Genomic DNA, 21,632 nt, shown 5'->3' with positions numbered 1-21,632 from the left:
TGTCATCGAGATTATTAATAAAGCGAAAATTTAATATTCCTTATAGATTTCTTATCTTGAACGTGCAGTTATGTAAACATATAATAAAATTAATTTTATTTAACTGTATACTGGGTGCATCTCAAAAGTACCTCACCCCTATAATTTTTTTTATTTTTTCGAGATAAAAAAACGAGATTTGAAAGTTTAGTATATGACATAAATTAGGATTGATTGACATATTATATATATAAACGGGATTTGGTATAAGTATTTGATACTTTTTTCCAACTACAGCCTATTGCTGCCTTCCCATTACCCTACGCCACACGTCTCGATTTAGTGCGTCATCAGCTTCTAGGTTACGAGCTTCCATTGCTTCCATAACCGTTCCGTTCTAGGATTTTCTAGGTCTGCCTCTCTTTCTTCTACCCTGGGGAGTCCATTGAAAAAATTTCTTGGCCACCTGTTCTCCGGCATAAGTAGAACATGTCCAAACCACTTTAAGCTGGATTTTTCAATTCGATCCAGCACTGTCTCCTCCGATGCATTCATGATACGCCTGATCTCGATGTTTGTTTTTTTTTCCATCCTAGATATACCTGCGCTCCTTCTAAGATAGTCCATTTCAACAACTTGGATTTTGCGCTTCGTATCTGCACTCAAAGTCCATACCTCTGAACCATAACAAAGAACTGACTCCACCAATGTTCGTCCAAGTCTCTTTTTAGTTGTTGCAGACAAGTTTCGGTCCCACCAGAGGCTATTAAGACAACCAATAACTTGTTTGCTCTTCTGAATTCGGGTTTGTATTTCTTCTTTGCTAAAACCCTCGTTGTTGATAAAACCCTCGTTGTATCACCCAGGTATTTAAATGTGTCTACTTGTTGAATCTGGACGTTATCATCTATGAAGACTTCAAAACAAGCGTTGGAATTGACAGCTAAATATTCTGTCTTTTTTAGACTAACCTGAAGTCCCCATTTGTTATATTCTTGGTAAAGGCTCTTAGTCATAAACTCCAGATCGAAAGAGTCCTGCCAATCACGACCTGATCGTCTGCAAAGCTCAGAGTAAACAGTGTATCTTCCCCAATGGGTATTCCCATGCCTTGGCATCTACTCTTCCATTCCCTAAGGGCTACTTCAACGTAAGCATTGAAGATTAGAGGTGATAAGCTGCATCCTTGTCGCAACCCTTTTGTGGTATTTATTGGATTGGATAGCCTGTGTCCTATCTCAGCGTACGCTTTATTTTCTTTATAGAGCTCTTTTATTATCTCAAGTAGGGGTCTATCTACTTCTAAAATATTCAAGGCTTCCCATATCTTGTTGCGAGGAATAGAGTCGTACGCTTTCGCCAAATCAATAAACGCTAGATGGACTTCTTGATCTACTGCTATCTTTTTTTCCATCACCTGCTGTAGGACAAAGATGTTATCTGTGCAAGATTTTCCCGGTGTGAATCCGTTTTGATCTTCCGAGATTTTGTCACCAATATTATCCCTGAGCTTACCCTGCAGAACTTTTCCAAAAAGCCTACTAACTGAATTGTTAATGCTCAGGCCTCTATAACAACCGGGGTCGTTGCGATTTCCCTTTTTAAAGATAGACACTATATGAGCCACCCTCCATTCTTGGGGTAGTTTATTTTACAGACAGCACTGGTTGAACAGCTCTGCCAGGCGCCAGCGCAATTTCTCGGTCCCACACTTTAACAATTCTACTGCAATGTTACCAGGACCTGGTGAGCGTCCATTTTTCATTTTTTGAGACATAGATGTACTTCTCTTTCGCTGTTCGCCCACAAGGTTATCTTCCTCTTCTGCAGATTGGAATTCTGGTCGGTTTTCTGTTAGTAATTCTGCATAGTAGTTGCGCCATTTTTCTATATCAATTTTATTCAAGAGCTTGTCCGTTTGATTGGTTTTCATTTGTCGGATTGTTCGCCAGACCTCAGTACTCCGTGCGCCCCCTAGTAGACTTTCCACTTGCTGACATCTTCTTTCCCACATATCCGTTTTTCCTACCTTTAATAGCGGCTCGTATACCTACCTTAATAGCGGCTCGATAATAATTGATTGACATATTCAATTGTTTTTAGTCACTATAACTTTTGATTTTTAAATGGCACACTTAGTATATTTTTACTTTATTAGATAGAAAATGACTCTCTGGATAGAATAATATATCATGACGTATGATATGTTATTCTATCCAGGGTATCTATGCACAGATTCTATGTTATTATAGTTTCATTTCAAGAATTTCGTTACCATGAGAATTTAAGAAATTTAGCACTTAAACTCCAATTGATACTCATAAAGTTTGAATATTTGTCATTGTAACGATTTTCTTTAAACGAAACAATTATAATAGAATTATTATCTTTTAAATGGTTTTACCGAAGAAACCAGAAAGTTTAAGTATAGGTGGTATGTCATTGAAAAGTAATTTTATTTGTGTTTCGATTTTTTTAAATAATATACATAAGCTTGAATTTATAATAACAATAAGTTGAACGCAGCAGACTTTCCCACAAACAATGAAACAATAACGGCTTCTTTTGCAGATGACACAGTAATTATGTCAACTAAACCTAACCAAACCAAACCAAAAAGCAGGAAACGGCTTCCTGGATATTACAAAGACATCCAAATCTAATAGAGGCATGGTTACGTGATTGGAAAATGAAAATTAATCCATCAAAATCGGCCCAAGTAACTTTAACTTTAAATAGAAACCAATGCCCTCCAGTATACTTAAACAACACACTAAGTCCGCAGTCTTCCTCTACCAAGTACTTAGGCATGCACTTGGATACTAAGCTTACCTGGAAAGAACACATAGTAAAGAAACGTAAAAAATAAAAGACTTATATTGGTTAATAGGAAGAAGATCTAAACTATCGCTAGAGAATAAACTTCTTTTATACAAAACCATAATAATACCTATTTGGACATATGGAGCAGAACTCTGAGGATGCGCTAGTAAATAAAATATTGCCATAATACAATGGAGCCAATATAAAATTCAACGGATTATAACAGATGCATCCAATCATAATCTACATGAAGACTTAAAAATTCCGTACGTCAAAGAAGTCAACCAAACTCGGAGCAAAAAACATTTCAATAGACTACAGGATCACACCAATACCTTACTTCAGCTTCTACTTGAACCAGTACCTACAAGAACACTTAAAAGACAATGGCCATCCGATTTGAAAGAATATTAAGGAGGATTTTTCGCTGGAGAAGACCTCATCACGTTAACTGGAGCGTCATTGTTCTCAAGTCATCAAATTAGCCCATAAAATTTCCTTGTAATTATTCTGATTGCCAATAAATCATAATAAAAAAACAAATATAAACGGAAATAAACGAAAACAATAACAAACGGAAAAAAATATTTTTTCTGATATCTCTGTTTGATATCCAATCGGTTGATTTAGACAGATGGAAAATGTGGACTTTCCTTAACCTATAAACCAAATTTCAGCTTTTAATATGCCGAATTTACGATTTAACTAATGCTTATTCACCATAATGTTTTTGCCTATTTTACACATGCTTTATTTTTTATCTCAAGAACTATTCGAGACTGGCATAGGTTAGTATAATAAAAAAAAAATATGAGATATGAAAGTAATTTCAAAAAATGTCAGAATACACCGGGTGTTCCATTTAAAGTTACAACGACACTATAACATTTAGAATGAAGCGAAAACACTGCAATGCTGAAAATATTTTCGACTGATTTGGCAAGTGACCCTCTGTAAAAATTCATATTTTTAAAAAGAATCTATAACCGGTCCTCCATAAACGTCTAACGTACCATGGCCAAAAATCACCCTGTATATATATATAACTATATAAAAAAAAGATGAAGAACAATAAAGCTCCGGGGGATGATGGTCACAGAAGCGATAAAGATGGAAGGAACATAAAAAAGGAGACAAGCAGACCTGGAAAATTACAGACCAATTAGCCTTCTTAACCATCTTTATAAACTATATACCCGAATTATAACAAATAGACTAGAGGCAAAATTGGACTTCTACAGCCTAAAGAGCAAGCTGGTTTCCGTTCCGAATTTGGTACCAACGATCATCTGCAGTGTTTTAGAATTTTTTTACAATTTAGAATGAGTGGGAGGGGGGTTAATCACTTCGACCTCACAGATCCATTGTGTCCCCCTTTCTTGAATCATAACTCATCATACAGTCCCAGGGCTTTGACAAAAGCCAGTATCTGGGACGGTTTTATAGAGGGTAGTTCTCCATCTCCAATATCAGTCGTACCAAAATCATGGCACGAATGGTTGTCATCTCGGCGCACTCAGTGATGAGGTGTACTGGTGTTTCCCCATCTTCCCCACAGAATCTGCATTCGCCGTTTCTTCTTAGTTTCAATCTACTGAGGTGTTCGTTGAGGAGACAGTGTCCTGTTAAAAACCCCGTGACAATCCGAAGATTGTTCTTACTCAGACCCAGGAAGATCTGTGATTTTTCTTCATCATAAGCCCTCAGAAACTTCTTCGAGTGTCTTAGACCATTGGAAAATTTCCATTCCAGGTTGCGGATGGAATCTTCCAAGTTCTTGAGTTCCGCCTTGAGTTGGTTACCACTTGGAAAGCAGAACGGTTCTGGTTCAGTTAGTGGAGTGTTCGCTGCTTTCCTAGCTAGATTATTTGCTTTTTCATTGCCTTCTATCCCTTGGTGAGCAGGCACCCAGTGTAGGAGGACTTTGTTTTCTTTGCCTAATTTATTCAGCTTCTCTATGCATTCTTTGACCAATTTCGAATTGATTGATACTGAGTTGATCGCCTTTAACGCTGCTTGACTATCAGATAAGATGGCTATTTCTTGTTTCCGATAGTTCCTATCTAAGATAAGTTGTACGCATCTCTCGATAGCGTAGATTTCTGCCTGTAGGATACTAGGGTAAGTGCCCATTGGTTCGGAGTAATTAGCTCTCGGCCCAAACACTCCGATCCCTGTTCCCGTATTGGTTTTGGAAGCATCAGTATACCAAGTTATGGTATGGTCTTTTAACTGCTGGGCAAGCGTTTCGCTCTTCCAATCCTTCTTATTGCTCAATACTACATTGCCATGTTTGTCAAAGTTGTAAGTTCTTGGCATATCGTCCATTGGGAGTTGCAGAAGTGGTATTTCCTTTTTGAGGGTGTTCCAAGCCCCTGATCTGACAATTCTCCCAGTACTAATCTGCAGTGTTTAAAAACCTTAATAGAAAAAAAAACCGTCGAATACAATCGTCCCCTAGCACTGATATTTGTCGATTTTAAAAAAGCGTTCGATACGGTAGAATTACCGGCCATCCTAACAGCGCTACAAGAATGTAGAATCGACCATCGATATTGTAACATAATAAAAAACATATATGACAATGCTACAACAACTGTAAATCTGCATTCCACAACTAACCAGATAAAAATAAAAAGGGGAGTTAGGCAGGGCGATACCATGTCGCCAAAATTGTTTATTACTGTTCTTGAGCATGCATTCAAAATGCTGGCTTGGCAACAAAAAGGAATAATTATCGATGGAGAGAGACTCAACCACCTACGCTTTGCGGATTATATCGTTATAGTGTCAGATAGTCTGGGAGAGATCAAAGACATGCTTCAAGAACTTAACGATGCATTACACGAGATTGAACTAACAATACATTTTGACAAGACTAAGATAATGACTAATATGGTGCCCAGCGAACACATACAAATTCACAACAACAGAATAGAATTAGTCTACAAATATGTATACTTGAGCCATAAGATCAAAATAAGCAGAGATAACCAAACCTGTGAACTGTCTAGAGGAATTACCTTGGGATGGGCGGCTTACGGAAAAATGAGGGACATCTTTAGAGTAAATATCCCAATACACCTGAAAAGAAAGGCATTTAACCAATGCATCCTCCCGGTTTTGACCTATGGCGCAGAGACACTCACTCTAACAAAAGCAACCGCAGAAAAATTGAGAGTGACAGAGAGGCGGATGGAGAAATCTATGATTGGCCTGACTTTGAGAGATCGAGTACATTGCTAGAATGGCAGACGGGAGATGGACCAAAAGACTTATAGAGTGGAGACCAAGAGCCGACAAGCGTAGCCAAGGCAGACCTCCCACCCGATGGACCGACGACCTGAAACGAATAACAACTAACTGGATTGCAACAGCTAAAAACCGCGAGAACTGGAGACGTTTGGAGGAGGCCTATGTTCAACTATGGACGTGAAAGGGGGCTGCGTGATGATGATGATGATATAACTAGGCAGTTCTATAGATTCACTTATCCATTGCTGAATTTGTTCAAGACTAAAGAGCAACTAAAAAAGTTATAAAATTACACTCTATACTTTGGTATAGCGGTATTTTAAAATCGTTTTTAGGGAAGTTAGTTTTAGAATGTTACTAAGTGTAGTTCTCTCCTCAAATTAGGGATGAAGAAACATAATCACCAATAAACACCCCACCGAAACATCAAACGCCTTCTACAATACAGTATACTGCCATTTGAAGTTTAGATATATAACAAATATTGTCAGTTTATTTGAAAACTACCCTAAGTGTGACAGATATTTCTCATTATTTGCAGCTTAACGTCAAACCTTATAGAACTCACAATTTATAGAAAGTGTGTGTGTAACAAATACATCGCAATAAAGTTAAAAAAGTGACGTATTTTTCTTCTACATATTTAATAAAAAAGTAATATTCTTCTGTAATAAACTCAGATAAAAAGACGAAATATAGAGAGAGACGTCGAAACTAATACCAAATTAAATTTTTACTAAATAAAAATTCGCTTGAAACTTAAAGCGCACTTTTTCCTTTTTTTTTAATCCTACATTCTGGTTAAAAAATGACAGCGTGCTGTCGTATCAAATAAAGGAATTAGCCGATAAAAATGCTTTATGTTGGTAGTCATCCGAAATCTTGCCGGCTGTTATGAGATTTTTCTTTGCAAATCTGATATTTGTTATTTTCGAATTTATTATTTTTTTCTAATCTGACGTTTGCCATTTTCAATTTTGTTCGGAGTTTTCTTGTTTGTTTCGGAATTTCTATTTGCTTATCTAATCTTCGTTTATGTATACAAACTTGGAAACTATTTGCTCTTACCTGTATAATACACGGTCTAATTAGAGACGTATTTTAAAAATAATCCATGCTAAGGTATTCAATTTCTTAAACCCGTTTTTCAAGTACAAATTAATAAATTATATCAGAAATCGTACAAGAAGCACGATCTCACAAATAATCCTATAAGTAGGCTATGGAAATTATTGGAATTCTACGACCTGCAAAACTTATTGACACAATTCAAAATGTCAATGTTTACTTTTCATGACCTACTTGTAAATTTGTTTCTTCGATTCCCTTGTACAATTTTTGACAAAATTTCATGTTTTGTCTCGTTAAAACGGGTTAATATTATCAGAGTAAGTAAACCGCCGAGTAGCGACAGTCCTGTTTTCAATTTTCTTTGCGGCTGCGCGAAATAAGTAGGTTATCTGTCATATGAAGAAGCGAAGTTGCCACTCAAATATCTCTATATACTTTATTTCAAGTATACCTCAGGCAACGAATCGTTTTTTTAATTATTTATTAGCTGTAAGATATTTTATACATTCAAATTTAGAAATAAGGATAAAACAAAACAGAAAAAATATGTATAAAACATTATAATTAATTCCATTTCAAAATATGAGTAGTGTATACCATGTTTATAGGACCACTTCATAAGTTGAACAGTTAAATACGTAGTCTATCTGTCAAACAGGTCAAAAGAGAGAGAAAGAAAATTTGGTCCCACCACATCAAAAAACATACCAACAGGTATGGTAGGCTATTAAGATCGGCAAAAAAAAAGTTTTTTATTTCTTTCTTTTTTTTAATGGGCGGCTATACGTGCCTCCCGGCGCCAATTTTTTATTATTGATATTTAGAGAAAAATGCATTCTTCATAAAAATTTTTGCTTGTTCTAAAATCGTTTAATCCCGTTTATACTTCTCCCAATTTGCATACTGTTTCGGAGAAAATTAAAAAAAAAAAAAAAAAAAAAACTTGAACATGTAGTTGAAGTCCTAAATCTCAAAATGCGTTTTTATGGTAATATCATTTTTTTTATTTATAGTCATATTTTTTGCTGTTCTAAAATGTTAAAAGAAGCACAAAATTTATTTAATTCAATGCTACGGAAAGGGTGATAATGGTTATCGGAAAATGTGATATTTTAACAACATTAAAAATATGACGTTAATTAAAATTAATTATAACGATTTATCAAAGAATGAAATCGTAATTATATTACCATAGAATCGCCTTTTAATTTTTTGGAAATATTCAAGTCTATTTTGTCCACAAAATTGTGTAAGCCATTTAATGCCAATTAAAATTTATCTCTTGATCCCAATTCCAATTCGGCCTCCTTGATGAGATAAGCGCAATTTTATTAATCACAATTAATAAAATTAAAATAAAAACAAAATTAATTAATTGTATAATATTTTACCTAATTTATTAGTAAATATTATTACTATGCAGCAATTTCAAATAAAAAATAATGGTATTTAAGATAATTATAGAAAACCTAATTGTAAAAGTTTTAACATCCTGTAACTCTAAGACTATGCATTTCCAATTAGATGATCAAACCTAGTTTTCCAATATTTACTGAATAAAAATTAGTGTTTTTAACACAGCCATGGCAGTCTAGATCAAAATTTAAAATACAATTTTGAATTAAGCGAAAATGTCAAAAGTTAATATATGATATGTCATTCTATTCAGAGTGTCATGTTCTATCGAATAAACAAAGAAATATAACGAGGGTGCCAGTTAAAAGTCACAAGTTGTAGATATTTTATTAAGTGATGAAAAACAATTAAATACGTCAGAAAATTTATGTCATATACTAGCATACCAAATCTGTTTTTTTTTATCTGAAAAAATAGAAAAGTTATAAAGGTCAGCCACTTTCGAGGCCCACCGGTATAGAGAAAGTTGCTAATGGATAAAGATGGCGAAAAGATGTGTTAGGCATTAGATTTTCAAGTATTAATTTTTACAACTGGCACCTTTCTCTGTTTGTATCACCCTGTACGTTTTATTAAATGTCACATGTAATAATGTAATTAAGCTGTGAAATAACTAATTAAAACGCGATATTGTGTGTAACACGGTGCGAAACCAAATAAACATAGATGGAGTTGTTAATGGATGTGGTTTTTGGTAAGTTATTATTAGGCCGAAAATCATTAAAGTTTGTCGAGCTAAATCTCTGGTGGCGGATAATTTTCCAGCCGTAGTGTCCCACAAATAGATTCATAATGGGCTTAGTAACAGTGGCGGATCGTAGAATTTCGATGTATTATTTATTTATATGTATATTTATCCCAAAAACACAAATCGTGTAATATGAGATATAGAGTATAATATCGTGTAATGTGAGACATGAGACATGACCTAATGCGATATACAACCGAGTGTTTTTCAAAAGTGGCTCACCCATATAATTTTTTTATTTATTTTTTCAGATAAAAAAACAAAATGCCATAAATGAGGATTGATTGAATTATTTCAGTTAGTTTCTTTCACTTTCTGTTTCACCGGAAATGACGACAACTTTTGATTTTTAAATGGTTGCCCTTGATATTTTTTCTTGGTTTAATAGAAAATGACATTCTGAAGATAATACCATATCATATGTCAACTTTTTGCATTTTCACTTAGAAAAAAATAGTATTTTAAATTTCAATCTAGAGAATTATGGTCATAAATGCAACGAGAGTTTGACTCGAAACACCAAGTATATGGTACAAAATTATTCGTAAAAAATGCATTTCCTAAATACACCAAAGAAACATCCTCGTTCCATGTTGAATAATTGAGTTACGATTTAAAATATGAGACACAAAAAAATATTAAACTGAAACGTATATTTGCAAAGTACCAAAGGGCCACTTTTGGAAAACATCCGGTATGTCTGGTTCGGTGCATCATTAGTCCAGTTGGTATTAGGCACCCAAGTCAAATTTTAATGAGTTAACTTAGGCCAGTATTACACTATCAAATTTCTTTGTCAAAGATCTTTTATAATAAAGATAAATTTATCACATATTTGATGAAAAATTTGACAAATATTTTATAAATTCACACATATTAATTACACTGTCAAATTCTATGATAAAATAAAATCTTCGAAAAAGAAATTTGATAGTATAATACTGGCCTTAGATCCTACAGAAACATTTATGTATTATTATAACAATTTTAAAATTTCAGATTTTTTTGTCATTTTTGCGTGTGCACTACCAACGCAATATTCTTAAAATCAAAAATTAATCTTTTTTTATATTTTTTTATATTACGTCGTATTTAATAATAAGAAAATCAGTGATTGAGAAATTCAGAAATCCGCGTTTTTGATATATTTTTAGTTTTTTGCCTAAACAAGAAGTTTAAAAAACGTTGTATTTTCATTATTTTTGACGATATTCAAAAATTATGGATAAAATTTACCGAAGGTTATAATGGTGCGTTTAGACTTGAGCGCGCACGAGCTGAGCGTGCGCGCACGGCATTCGTTCGCGCTCTCGGCTCCGTTCAAATTAAAAACTTATTTTTCGACGAATGAAGTGATCCATTTGTGCGCGCACAGCAAAGTTGTATTGGCGAAAATAATGGACGATCAAGAAATAGTCGAGACTGCAGTCATTGTTATGCACAGCTTAATTATTAAGGAGGAGAAAAATCGAAAACATCGTCGCTGGTGGCAAACCCAAATTTTTAGAAATCGATATAATTTGCTGCAACAACTTAGTGTCTGAGGAAGGCTATGAGCAGTTCAAAAACTTTACAAGGATGATCAGACCCGACTTTGAATATTTACAAAATTTAATAATACCAAAAATTACGAACAAAAGATTTTAAGAATTACGAACAAATTTTAGAATAGCAATTTCATTAATATCGACATATTCAATATTAATTTTATTTACAAGATTTTGTCATGCGTTTTTTTTATTTTTTAATAATACAAAGAATGTTTAACATCCCATAATACAGGCAACTTTTCATATTCTTCAATTAATAATAACGAAGATTCATTGATCCACTCCGTAATTTTAATAAAGAAAACGAAAAAAAAAACACACGCACGCACGACCGAAGACAAAACAAATTCCCTGTGCAAATTGAGTGTTTGCGCACACATAAAATCCCTTTGAGCACGGACCAAAAACCGACACCAGACGGCTCACGTTCGCGGCTGCTCGCGCACAGAGAGATTCAGAGTGAGCGTGCGCGCACAGCCGTTTACACTTGAGCATTCGCGGAGGATCAGTGCGTGCGTGCTCAAGTCTAAACGCACCATAAGAAATAGTAAAAAGAAAATGAATATTTGCTTTTAAGTTGCGTTGGTGGTACATATATGAAAAAATGAAAGAAAAGACATAATTTTAAAATTATTTTTAATAATACTAAAATTTCTGTGGTTGGCCCTAAGTTACCTTAAACTAGAGATATATAAATCGAAATTCTACAAGCCGCTGCTGCCGCTGGCTTAGTTATTAGACGTTCTCCGCCCGAAAATCTTAATTATATTTCTAATTTAATATACCGGAAATGCAAAATGATGACCTATTAAATTATTTTGCGATAATTAATGAAAATTGTATTACGTCGTTAGGCTAAAACGGAATATAAGGATTATTATATTATGTACTTTATTTTTATTATATTGTATGAGTCTTAAAAATAAAATCGCACATTTCGACCCAAAAACATGTTCGTGAGTTTTTTTGGCGCAATTTTTTTTGGAAAATTTGGAATCTTTTGATTTTTTTTTTAATTTTTAGTTAAAAAACATAAATAAAATACCATAATTCATAATATGGTATCATAGGTAGTAAACTAAATTTACAATAAAGAAAATTCCAGTGGTTCTCAAAATTTAAGAAAAAAAATATTTTTTTTAATTTCCAAAGAAGAATATCCCGGTTATTTTGGACTTATTTGAAAAACAATAATGAGAAAATTTGTTTCTTGTATCGAGATATATCGGTTGACGCCCTGAAAATTGAATCCCAAAGCAGAACCCCAAAGAAAGCAATCAATTGGACACAAGGTAAAAAAAAGAGAAGGAGACCTAGACGGAGTTGGAGAGAAGGAATAGACGAAGACATCAGAACAAGAGGAATAGACGAAAACCTCTGGAGAGCCAAAGACCAATGGAGACGGCAAATCACAAGATGGTGAAGAATTTTATGAAATCTATTTAAGGACGGTACTAATAATTATATATTACTAGTTGAAGCCTGGCGCATCTGTCACGATATCAGGAAAAAAATATTTTTATTTTTTTTAAACTAAATGGAAAACAAAAAATCCGGCGACGACAGTTTTTAGAAGAAATTCCTTGTCCGCCTGTTGCGATTCTAATGATATTTTGAGGGGGAAAGTTTTCTTCTGGTTCACCAGGGACGGGCATATGGCTTATTACTGGTATATTTTTGTAAAATAAAACCTGTGAGCCACTGCTTTTTTTATTTTGTTGAAACGAAGTAAAATTGTGCAGGCCATTTAATTCCATTTCGAACTTCTTGGTAAGATAAACACAATTCAATTGTTTTATGCGATGTAGTGAATATTATTAAAAAAAATAAGGTCCATATTATAAACTAAAACCAAAAAACCCTAAACGAAATCATAGAAAGTGATAAAATTCCAGCAGGTTTCTACAATATTGCAATTGACAAGTTTGTCTCCTACACGATGCGACAAATGTTCATATGTCCAAAGTTGGAAGGTGTTTGTCACATCCTAAAGTCTAAGAGAAAAACCTGTCAATTGTAATATTGCCCAAAACCTGCGCCAAACGTTGGTTAAAACGGTGGAACCAACGTTGGACGCATACTGTAGGACCGGCTTAAGATGAAAGAAAGTCGAAAATGAAAACATCATGTTTGAAAATTATGTAATATCATAATTAAATAATCAAGATATTTCAAATTCTAATAATAAACATAAGAAATATCATACTTTCATCTTGGAAAAAACTGGTAATAAGTCGAAAAAAAATATTTTAACCCATTGCAGCTGCGAAGCAAAGCAGAATCGAACCATTGCTGGTACAAAAAATAAATTTTATTTTACGTGTTTAATGTCTTCACGAGAGATGGTACATGTTTTCTGAGACAACCTATAGTGTATAATTTTCGAACGCATCCAACGAGCTTACACTAAATAAAACAATCGAATGGAGTTTAAACGTAGTTTTAACAGTACGTCTAAAAAAGAACTAAAGTTATAAGCAGCTTAAATTCTAACAACGCGGATTTAGTAATTGGGAATGCTTTTTACAGTTGTCCGCTGTTAGCGACTGGACCAAACGAAAGCTCTACACAAATCTCGTTAGGGTAAAATCTGCCGTTCAGAGATAACATTGTTTAGTAACCTCTATATAGGGCTCTATGTTGAGGTGTAAAATTTATTTCTTGTCACAGTTTTGTATTAGAATACAACTGTATGAAAATGTTAGTCAACCCGAAAATATTACTCAACAAAATTTATGTTATCTATTCGCACACCACTTATCCTACGTATTTAATTACAATAACTACTGCACAATAAAAACTGCACAACATAATAAAGAGCCGGAGAGAAAAAACAAGGAGAGAAAAAATAATACATTTTTTAATAATGTACATTGTGTTGAATTCAAAATATCAAGGATATGAGCAATTCTTTAATAAAAAAGAACTAAATAGAAGGCGTCAAGTTGCAAAACGCGTCTTATCCCAAAAACGTTGTTTCGAGATAATAAGTAAAATATGTTTGGGCAAATGTTTGAAGCGTTATTTTACAAATAAAGATATCAATTTTATGGAATCATTGTTTTGTATCTCATTTTCCTAGAAATGAAAAATAATATTTCATTTTTAAAGAGAAAAAACACAAAAATAATTCGAATAAGGCGAGTTTTGTTGCAGTATGATGCATATTGCGAGTTTTGATACAGCAAGGTTAACATAGCTAGAATCTTAAATTGATTTATTAGATAGCATGCTAATTTATTAAAATTATGTAAGGATTTGACATGGATAAGACGTCAGTAGTATTAAACAGCCACTACACTATCCCCGAAACGTTTTACGAAATATTTCTGGAAATAGTGCGATAAGTATAAACCCGTGTGATAAAAATTAGTTTCCACGTTTCCTGAAACACTGAAATGAATGAAACCCGCCGTGATTGTTTGTTTTTTATTGTTAACCCAGATTAAAAATAAAAAACAAACAACCAATCACGACGCGTCTCGATCAATTTCAGGAAACGTGGCAACGAGCGTGGCAACTAATTTTTATAACACGGGATTATATTTATCGTAATATTTTGTGAAACGGCACGAGGCAATCAAGGTCAAACGTTGTGGTAGCTTCAGAAAAATAAGTAAACATGGAAAAACTCATATGAAAACATTTACCGATGGTAAATTAAATTGGCTATTCCTCGAAGGTTACACAAGAATATTTAGTTTTAATCATTGTCTAATATTATTAAGTACAATATAGTAAAAAAATATAAAAGAATGACTAACTAGCGGTCTACCATTTATCGGCTTATCATCCACGGTATTGCGCCTCATGAACAAAATATGCCTAAAATTATTTAAAAAAATTGTGTAATTATTTATTATTTCCGGTTATGGTAAAGTAACATTTATACTGTAGTCTGTAGCTAAGTTTACTTTACAAATTTGGTTTTGTTTTTCTAGTTTTAATTTTCTAAATCCCTGCATAATAAATACCAGTTGAATTTATTTATATCAAACCATGTTGGGTGCTAATAAAAGTATCGTTTACAGATATCTCTTAAGAACAATAAAAGAACATTGCTATTAAATAATGTCCTTGGACCATACATTTGTTCACATCTGGTCAATTAATAATTTTCCCAAGCGGATATATTGATAATATTACCAGTATTACTCATCAAGCAATACTACTGTTATATTAATCAATTAAGGCCGTAAACAAACATATCATATACAATTTTATATACTAATTCATTATAATAAAATTAAATCATAAAAATATTGTAATTATTTTTCTGCATTATATTCCTGCAAAATTTTGTTCCTAAATATCTACTAGACATATATAATAAACGCTTGTTCAAATATTAATTCTGTGGAATATATATGTCAATATAAGATAAAACCAGATGTAATTAACAAAACAATCTTAACAACAGCTATTTGAGAAACGTCTAGGTTTACTTATTTCACTGAGATTTATAAAAAAAAAATCCATTGCCTTGGATATAGATACCGCCACGTTTTGGAAATAGCTCAAAACAAAACAAAATTGAACGAGGCAAAAAAAAACGCTAAAAAATCCCCCCGTCGTCCTCCTGATTAGTAGTTTTCAGGCGAAGGTTTTCAAGAATCGAAAATAGGTCGAGGTAAACCGAAGTGTGTCAAGACAACTGGAAATAACTTGAAATGCGTCAAATTTGGGCAATAAAATTCGACCCTGACATATTTAGAATTGTTTCTATGAAAAAATGCGGGATTTTATATCCCGCAATTATTTTATATATCATTAATAAAAATAGAAAAGTGTTTCCTCTTTAAAGACAATTCGGCGACGTACTGTACATCGGATTTGCCCTATTTAGTCAGGAAATAGGGTCTCCCTGTTAAAACAAACTAGTTTCGACCACCCTGTACATTCCTGATTAGCCTCGCAATCCATTTAGTTTCAACGGTTTCAAAGCGAAGTTTCAGTTCTACTCAGTCACACACACTCACATACGAAGATCCGCTTATAAAGCCTTATCTGAATGTCTCTTCCGAACCACTAAAACTAAAGGAAACTAGCGAACCGGTCTTCGGGTAAAGATTGACTCGAAAATTTCGATCTGTAGCCACCGAGCCGTTAGACGTTAAGCTTAATCCCTATGCGCTCATTCTCAATAGGATCGTAGCTGTGCCTAGTCTATTCATATGTCCGGCTATGTGGGAGTGTGTGTCACAACTTTACACATGGATAAGTCGTATCTATAGGACATCATAGACAGCTTTGTGTGTGCTAATCGGAATGCATCCCTGTGTCTAAAATTATTAATATGGAGGATTAGTACTCGAGCTAATACTTGGTATTGATGTCGGGATGTAAACTATATCGATGTCTGCTATATTTAATATTTAATATAATAAAATAAAAAGTTAATGGCCAAATTCTTGTTAATTGAAGATATGTGTTTAATGGTGGCTGCAAAGACGTCCCGTAATCCTGCTGTTAAAACAGCTGATTTTTATATATAAAAATCAGGATTACAGGATGTCGTTGCAGCCACCCCAAATAGTTTATGTTAAGCCAGCTAAAACATTACGTTGGGATTTAATTTTCAACTGATACTGTGAAAAATGCTTCTTCGAAAAAATCGCTAGCTTATATTGGCAAAACCAACTATAATCTGAACCACTATCTGGTGTTACAGCACGTTTAAGATATTCATATTTCGGTTGGTAGTAGGAGGAAATATACAGGGTGAGTTTTTTACGGGGCTCTCTATGGGTATCTTGGAAACTACCGGAGTTAGGGGTCTGTTAAATGGGGAAAGAATTGCAGTTTTGTAAGGACAAAAGGTGCCCAGAGACCACCAGAAACAGTTTGCCAGAGATTATGGCCAGATAGTTGTATTAGTCACAAATAAAGTTTGTATAACATCTCGTATATTATACCAAAAACTGAAGTATTTGTAAAATAGCATCACACGATAGGTAAACAATAAATTTTATTACTGCAGAAAGATAATGTCAACAGGTACTGGTTTACAAAAATTAAAGTTAATTAACCAACGTTTGAGGTATAAAATTCAGTAAGTGTTATTATTAACACAATATACTAAGGGCTGGCAAAGGTTAGTCTGGGATCGCGATTTCCATATGTAAGAAGTGCACAATGCGTTTATAATGTACTGAACAAAGAGAGAACAGTAAACACGTTGCCAAACGCACGAAATAAGCCGATAAACTGCGCACATTGCTAAGAGACGTGGAAGGGGATAAGCAGATTTGTCGCAGTCCACCGGTCGACCCAATCAGTACCACATCAAAAAAAAGGAATAAGAAAAGTGTACATCATGCGTTCAGCTTCACGATTTAATTACGTATGGCCATACTTTGTTTATTTATTAACGAGTCGTTGTGCTTTTCCCCAGAGCTTGAAAATTTTTAAGTGCAAGTTAGAAACACATGCATTTTTGGTAAAAATAAGTGGAATTGAGTTGGTATTCGACAGTGGTTGCGCTATTAGAACTCTGAATTCAAAATGAATCGATGTCTCAAAATCTATTAAAAATAATTGATTACCCTAACGATATTCTTATAATTCTATTTCAGATGCTCAGAAACATATCTAATGATTTTATCTAATTATATTTTCAAAAAAAAGGCGTTTAAAAATTAGTGGTTTGCGATCGTGATTTTACTTTATCTGATAGGAAAAGGCGTACCGGCAACGCCGCAACAGCAAACCGTCCGTCGCATTTCTCTCATTACGACTTAATAAGATCCCTATGCGATTTACTTCCACACATGTAAGTTCCGACCTAAAAGTAACAGTTGCTAGCACGGTATATATTACAATTGTTTTATTTATTCCTTTGCAATATTATTTTTTTTTTATTTTCGCATAAGTTATATTGATCAATGTAACAATAAATGCAGGAAGTTGCTTGAGTTTGAAACACGGCTTGAAAGCAGGAAATCTTATTTATATCTTTTTTTAGTATGTGGTGTTTTTTTAAATACACCCTAGCTTGTTTTGTATTAACACATACTGTAATTGTTTTTAATAATATAACTCGATTAGATTTTTTATTTACGCACTTGTCACTGAAGTGATTACTTTTACAAAGAAATAACCGCTTAAACAGAGAAATTTTGTCTTATGCCATCCACTTGTACCGACTTATTTCATTGTAAAATAAAACAAACTATTTTGAAAATAAAATGACAGACACATCTACCACTGTCAAGAATCTTGCCATTGGACAGACCATAAATGTACGTGACGTGAGCTGTCGTAATTTTTGTCGTAAATGTTTCCGATATTTGAATAATTATTATGCTATTCGGGCTTATTCGAAGACTAATCCAACAAATCAGAGATCATTTAAATCGGTCCAGTCGTTATAAATGGAGTAACTAGCCCGATTTTGTTTTATTTATTCGAATAAAGTAAAACCGGAATTCTCCATTTAAATTTTCATAGCATTAAAAGGAATAATGCATTATTTAGGCACATAAGTAAATTTATACATTAGCTAGTTAATGTATCCGTCCACTTAGAATGTAGACTTTTTTTGGTCTGTAATATATCCATTAAAATACAGCTGTTGGTATTGTAACTAGACTTTTCTATCAGAGATAATTACAATTTTCTGGAATATTTAATAATATATACTCAAAAATAGATTAACAGAAAATATGATATAGCTAAGCAAATGGAGTGAGACTAATCAGTTACCTCCATAACTTAAAATAAAATATAGACTGAGCATCTCATTCATAAATAGCTGGAACATGCGGTCAGACAATGTCTTGTTATTGTTGTGTTATTGTTTTAGGTTATAACGAGTGCGACACGAGCCATAGATAGGTTGTCTCTGTCGTAACGGTCGTTCCCTGGCGACTCTGCCGAGAAACACAACACTGTGTGACACTGTCTTTCGTTTCTCAAGTACACCTGAACTCTCCGTATCATAGCCGGGTAATTTTTTTATTTTAATGAAGCTATAATTAAATTAAAAATATATCGAATTTAATCTTTTTTATATTTTATTAAGATTTAGGACAGGTTTTTTAAATAAAAGTTTAGAAAAAAGGTCTTAGAGTCCAAAAAGGATAAAAATAATTAAATACACGTTATAGAAGATATTTTATAATCGAAATTACGTAATTTTTGAAATTAATAATAAATTATTAATTTTAGTCAAACATTTACAACCCCTAATATTAATCAAAACAGGATCTATTCCACAGATATAATAGAATCGGCGACAGGGAGAGAAAAAAAATATGATTGTTGTAATTTTTTTTCTGGTTAAGTGATGTCTTATGTAAATTAGAGAAAACATAAATCTGTTCCATTAAAGCAAGGAAGGTGATAGGAAGTGGATAAAATGAAAATGATACATTTATTTAACTCGGTACTGTCTTTATTATACCGGGTGCGTCCCAAAAGTGGCTCATCCCCATAATTTTTTTTATATTTTCAAACAAAAAACAAGATTTCGTATGTTAGTATATGACATAAATTAGGATTGATTGACGCATTCAATTGTTTTTGGTCACTTCCTGTTTCACCGGAAATGACTATAACTTTTAATTTTTAAACGGCACCATCGGTATATTTCTACTTTATTCGATAGAAAATGACACTCTGAATAGAATGACATATCATATGTCAACTTTTGACATTTTCGCATATGGTTTAATTGTAATTGTAACACGCGGTTCATAACGACAATTTGACTCGAAATACCAAGTGTGTGGTATCAATATATTCATAAAAAAATGCTTTTTCCAAATATGCTAATGAGTCACCCTTGTTCCATTTGAAAAAATTGACATATGTATGATTAAAAATACGATTTGTACATCTTTTAACCGGCCTAGACAAGACACGAAACCTATTAGACGATCAAAACTATTTTTCCAAGGGTGCTTGATTAAAACTTAGTGTTTTTAACAACACCATGGCACCCTGGATTGAAATTTAAAATAGGATTTGTTTTTAAGCGACAATGTCAAAAGTTGACATATGATATGTCATTCTATTCAGAGTGTCATTTTTTATCGAATAAAGTAGCAATATACCGAGGGTGTCTTTAAAAATCAAAAGATGAACCAGAAGAGACCAAAAACAATTGAATACGTCAATAAATCCTAATTTATGTCATATACCTACTAACATACAAATCTGTTTTTTTTATCTGAAAAAATAAAAAAGTTATAGGGGGTGAGCCAGTTTTGAGACGAAGAAGATTCTGAAGATAATTTTAGAATAAACCGGAATATATTTTTAATAAAAACATTATTAATTATTAACAGGGTTATAATTATGATTTTGTTACAATGTAAGTAAGTAAATAATGTAATGTAAGAGAAAAAATTCAGATTTTACATTTTACTAAAATATCGTTCCATTGCTGCCAAAAGTCACTAACTAACATTTTTCCGAACAACCAAATTCAATCACTAACTATGTTTTGAAGCGGAGAATCGATTGCAAAAGTCATTAACTACGATTTCTGGCTATTTATGTTTTATTTTAACACCGAATAGTTACTAACTATAACATCTTTATGCAATGAAATTCATCTTTAGACGCATTTTTCTCGGAAGTAATAAAAAGTAATTTAGTGACTTGGGGGCAGCAATGGGACGATATTATCTAAACAAGAGCCTTTCTACAACAACGCCACTGACTCCTAATGGGTAAATTGAGAGTTTCCTACCGGTCAAAAGTCGTTTCGAAACTTAAATGGATTATTTAAGTCAAATTTCTTGCAAATTTGGCACTGGCGAACCATATTTTATAGTTCTTGAACAGAAAAAGTCAATAAAATAAACACTTAAGAACTACAAGCTAAGAAAATGCGTTAATACAGCCGAGGACATAGCGGCAACAAAGCTTTACCGCACACGTGCGACGCGTACTACCGGTACGCGTACGGTAATAAATGAATGAATAGGCTCCCTCGCCTCTAATCGGTGTTGTCATATTGTAAAGAACTTATCCTTTTTAAACAGTATCCGACTTATAATTTAGTAGTACAAGGACTATTTAATACATCTATGGAATATTAAAACCTACTTTATTAAACTGTAGTATTAATATCTCAATATATGTGTATAACAAGAAAAAAAATATTGATAATATTAAAGACGTGACAACATAGGCTAGATGAGGAAGGCTCCGTCGACTGTACCCAGAAGTAAACATGTGTACAAAAAAGATTGTTTGTCCACGTTGTAGTCTATATTTTATTTTAAGTCTATGGTTACCTCACTAAGAAAGCCTGTTATTACTTACCTATTCAACTTAAATTTGTATAAAGTTGTCGATGGTACATTCGATTCCACATTAGATGCTTGAATTTTGGGTTTATATCCTCTTCGGTTAAATCCTCCATTGTTGTTCTTATCCTCGTTGGACGCATTGGAAGTGGTAGATGTGGATCTGCTGTTACTACTCTTTTTCCTATTTCCACTGCTGTACCGCTTAACAGATGGCGTCTGAGCCGTGTCTTCACTGTGTGCAGATGGAGGAGTAGTAGATTTGGAAGATTTGGAAGATTTTCTATTGCCCCGACCAGATTTTGACTGTCTTTGTGAAGACGTGTGATGTCTGTGTATTTATTTACAAGTGTTAGTTCCAGGTGTGAGTGCATCATGCAGCTAAATTACATCACATGCTAAATCTACGTTTTTATTTGATAGCTAGTATGTCCGGTAATAGTTAACACACTTGTTTTTTTTTATGGTTCGGTATTATCCAATCAGTAGAGTTTGTCTTTACAAAAGGAAAAACTTTTTTAGAAAAATTCA

At 33.4% G+C, this 21,632-nt stretch overlaps 1 protein-coding gene across 4 annotated transcripts in view; it reads right to left on the bottom strand.

The window, feature by feature from the left end:
* The window catches only part of LOC115883091, a 373,864-nt gene that overhangs the window by 23,204 nt on the left and 329,028 nt on the right, over nt 1-21,632 (bottom strand). For 2 of the 4 annotated variants that reach the window (XM_030901370.1, XM_030901371.1), the window contains one exon: nt 21,118-21,432. The exons of 1 other annotated variant lie outside the window; for it this stretch is intronic. In XM_030901370.1, the coding sequence (XP_030757230.1) occupies nt 21,118-21,432 (315 nt within the window). The remainder of the gene's footprint in view (nt 1-21,117; nt 21,433-21,632) is intronic. One more of the 4 variants, XM_030901372.1, reaches the window with a different exon arrangement.

This window comes from Sitophilus oryzae, unplaced genomic scaffold, assembly GCF_002938485.1.
Source record: "Sitophilus oryzae breed Bouriz unplaced genomic scaffold, Soryzae_2.0 scaffold_1806_pilon_pilon, whole genome shotgun sequence".
Classification (NCBI taxonomy): Eukaryota; Metazoa; Arthropoda; class Insecta; order Coleoptera; family Curculionidae; genus Sitophilus; species Sitophilus oryzae.
This window is presented reverse-complemented; position numbering and strand designations above follow the sequence as displayed.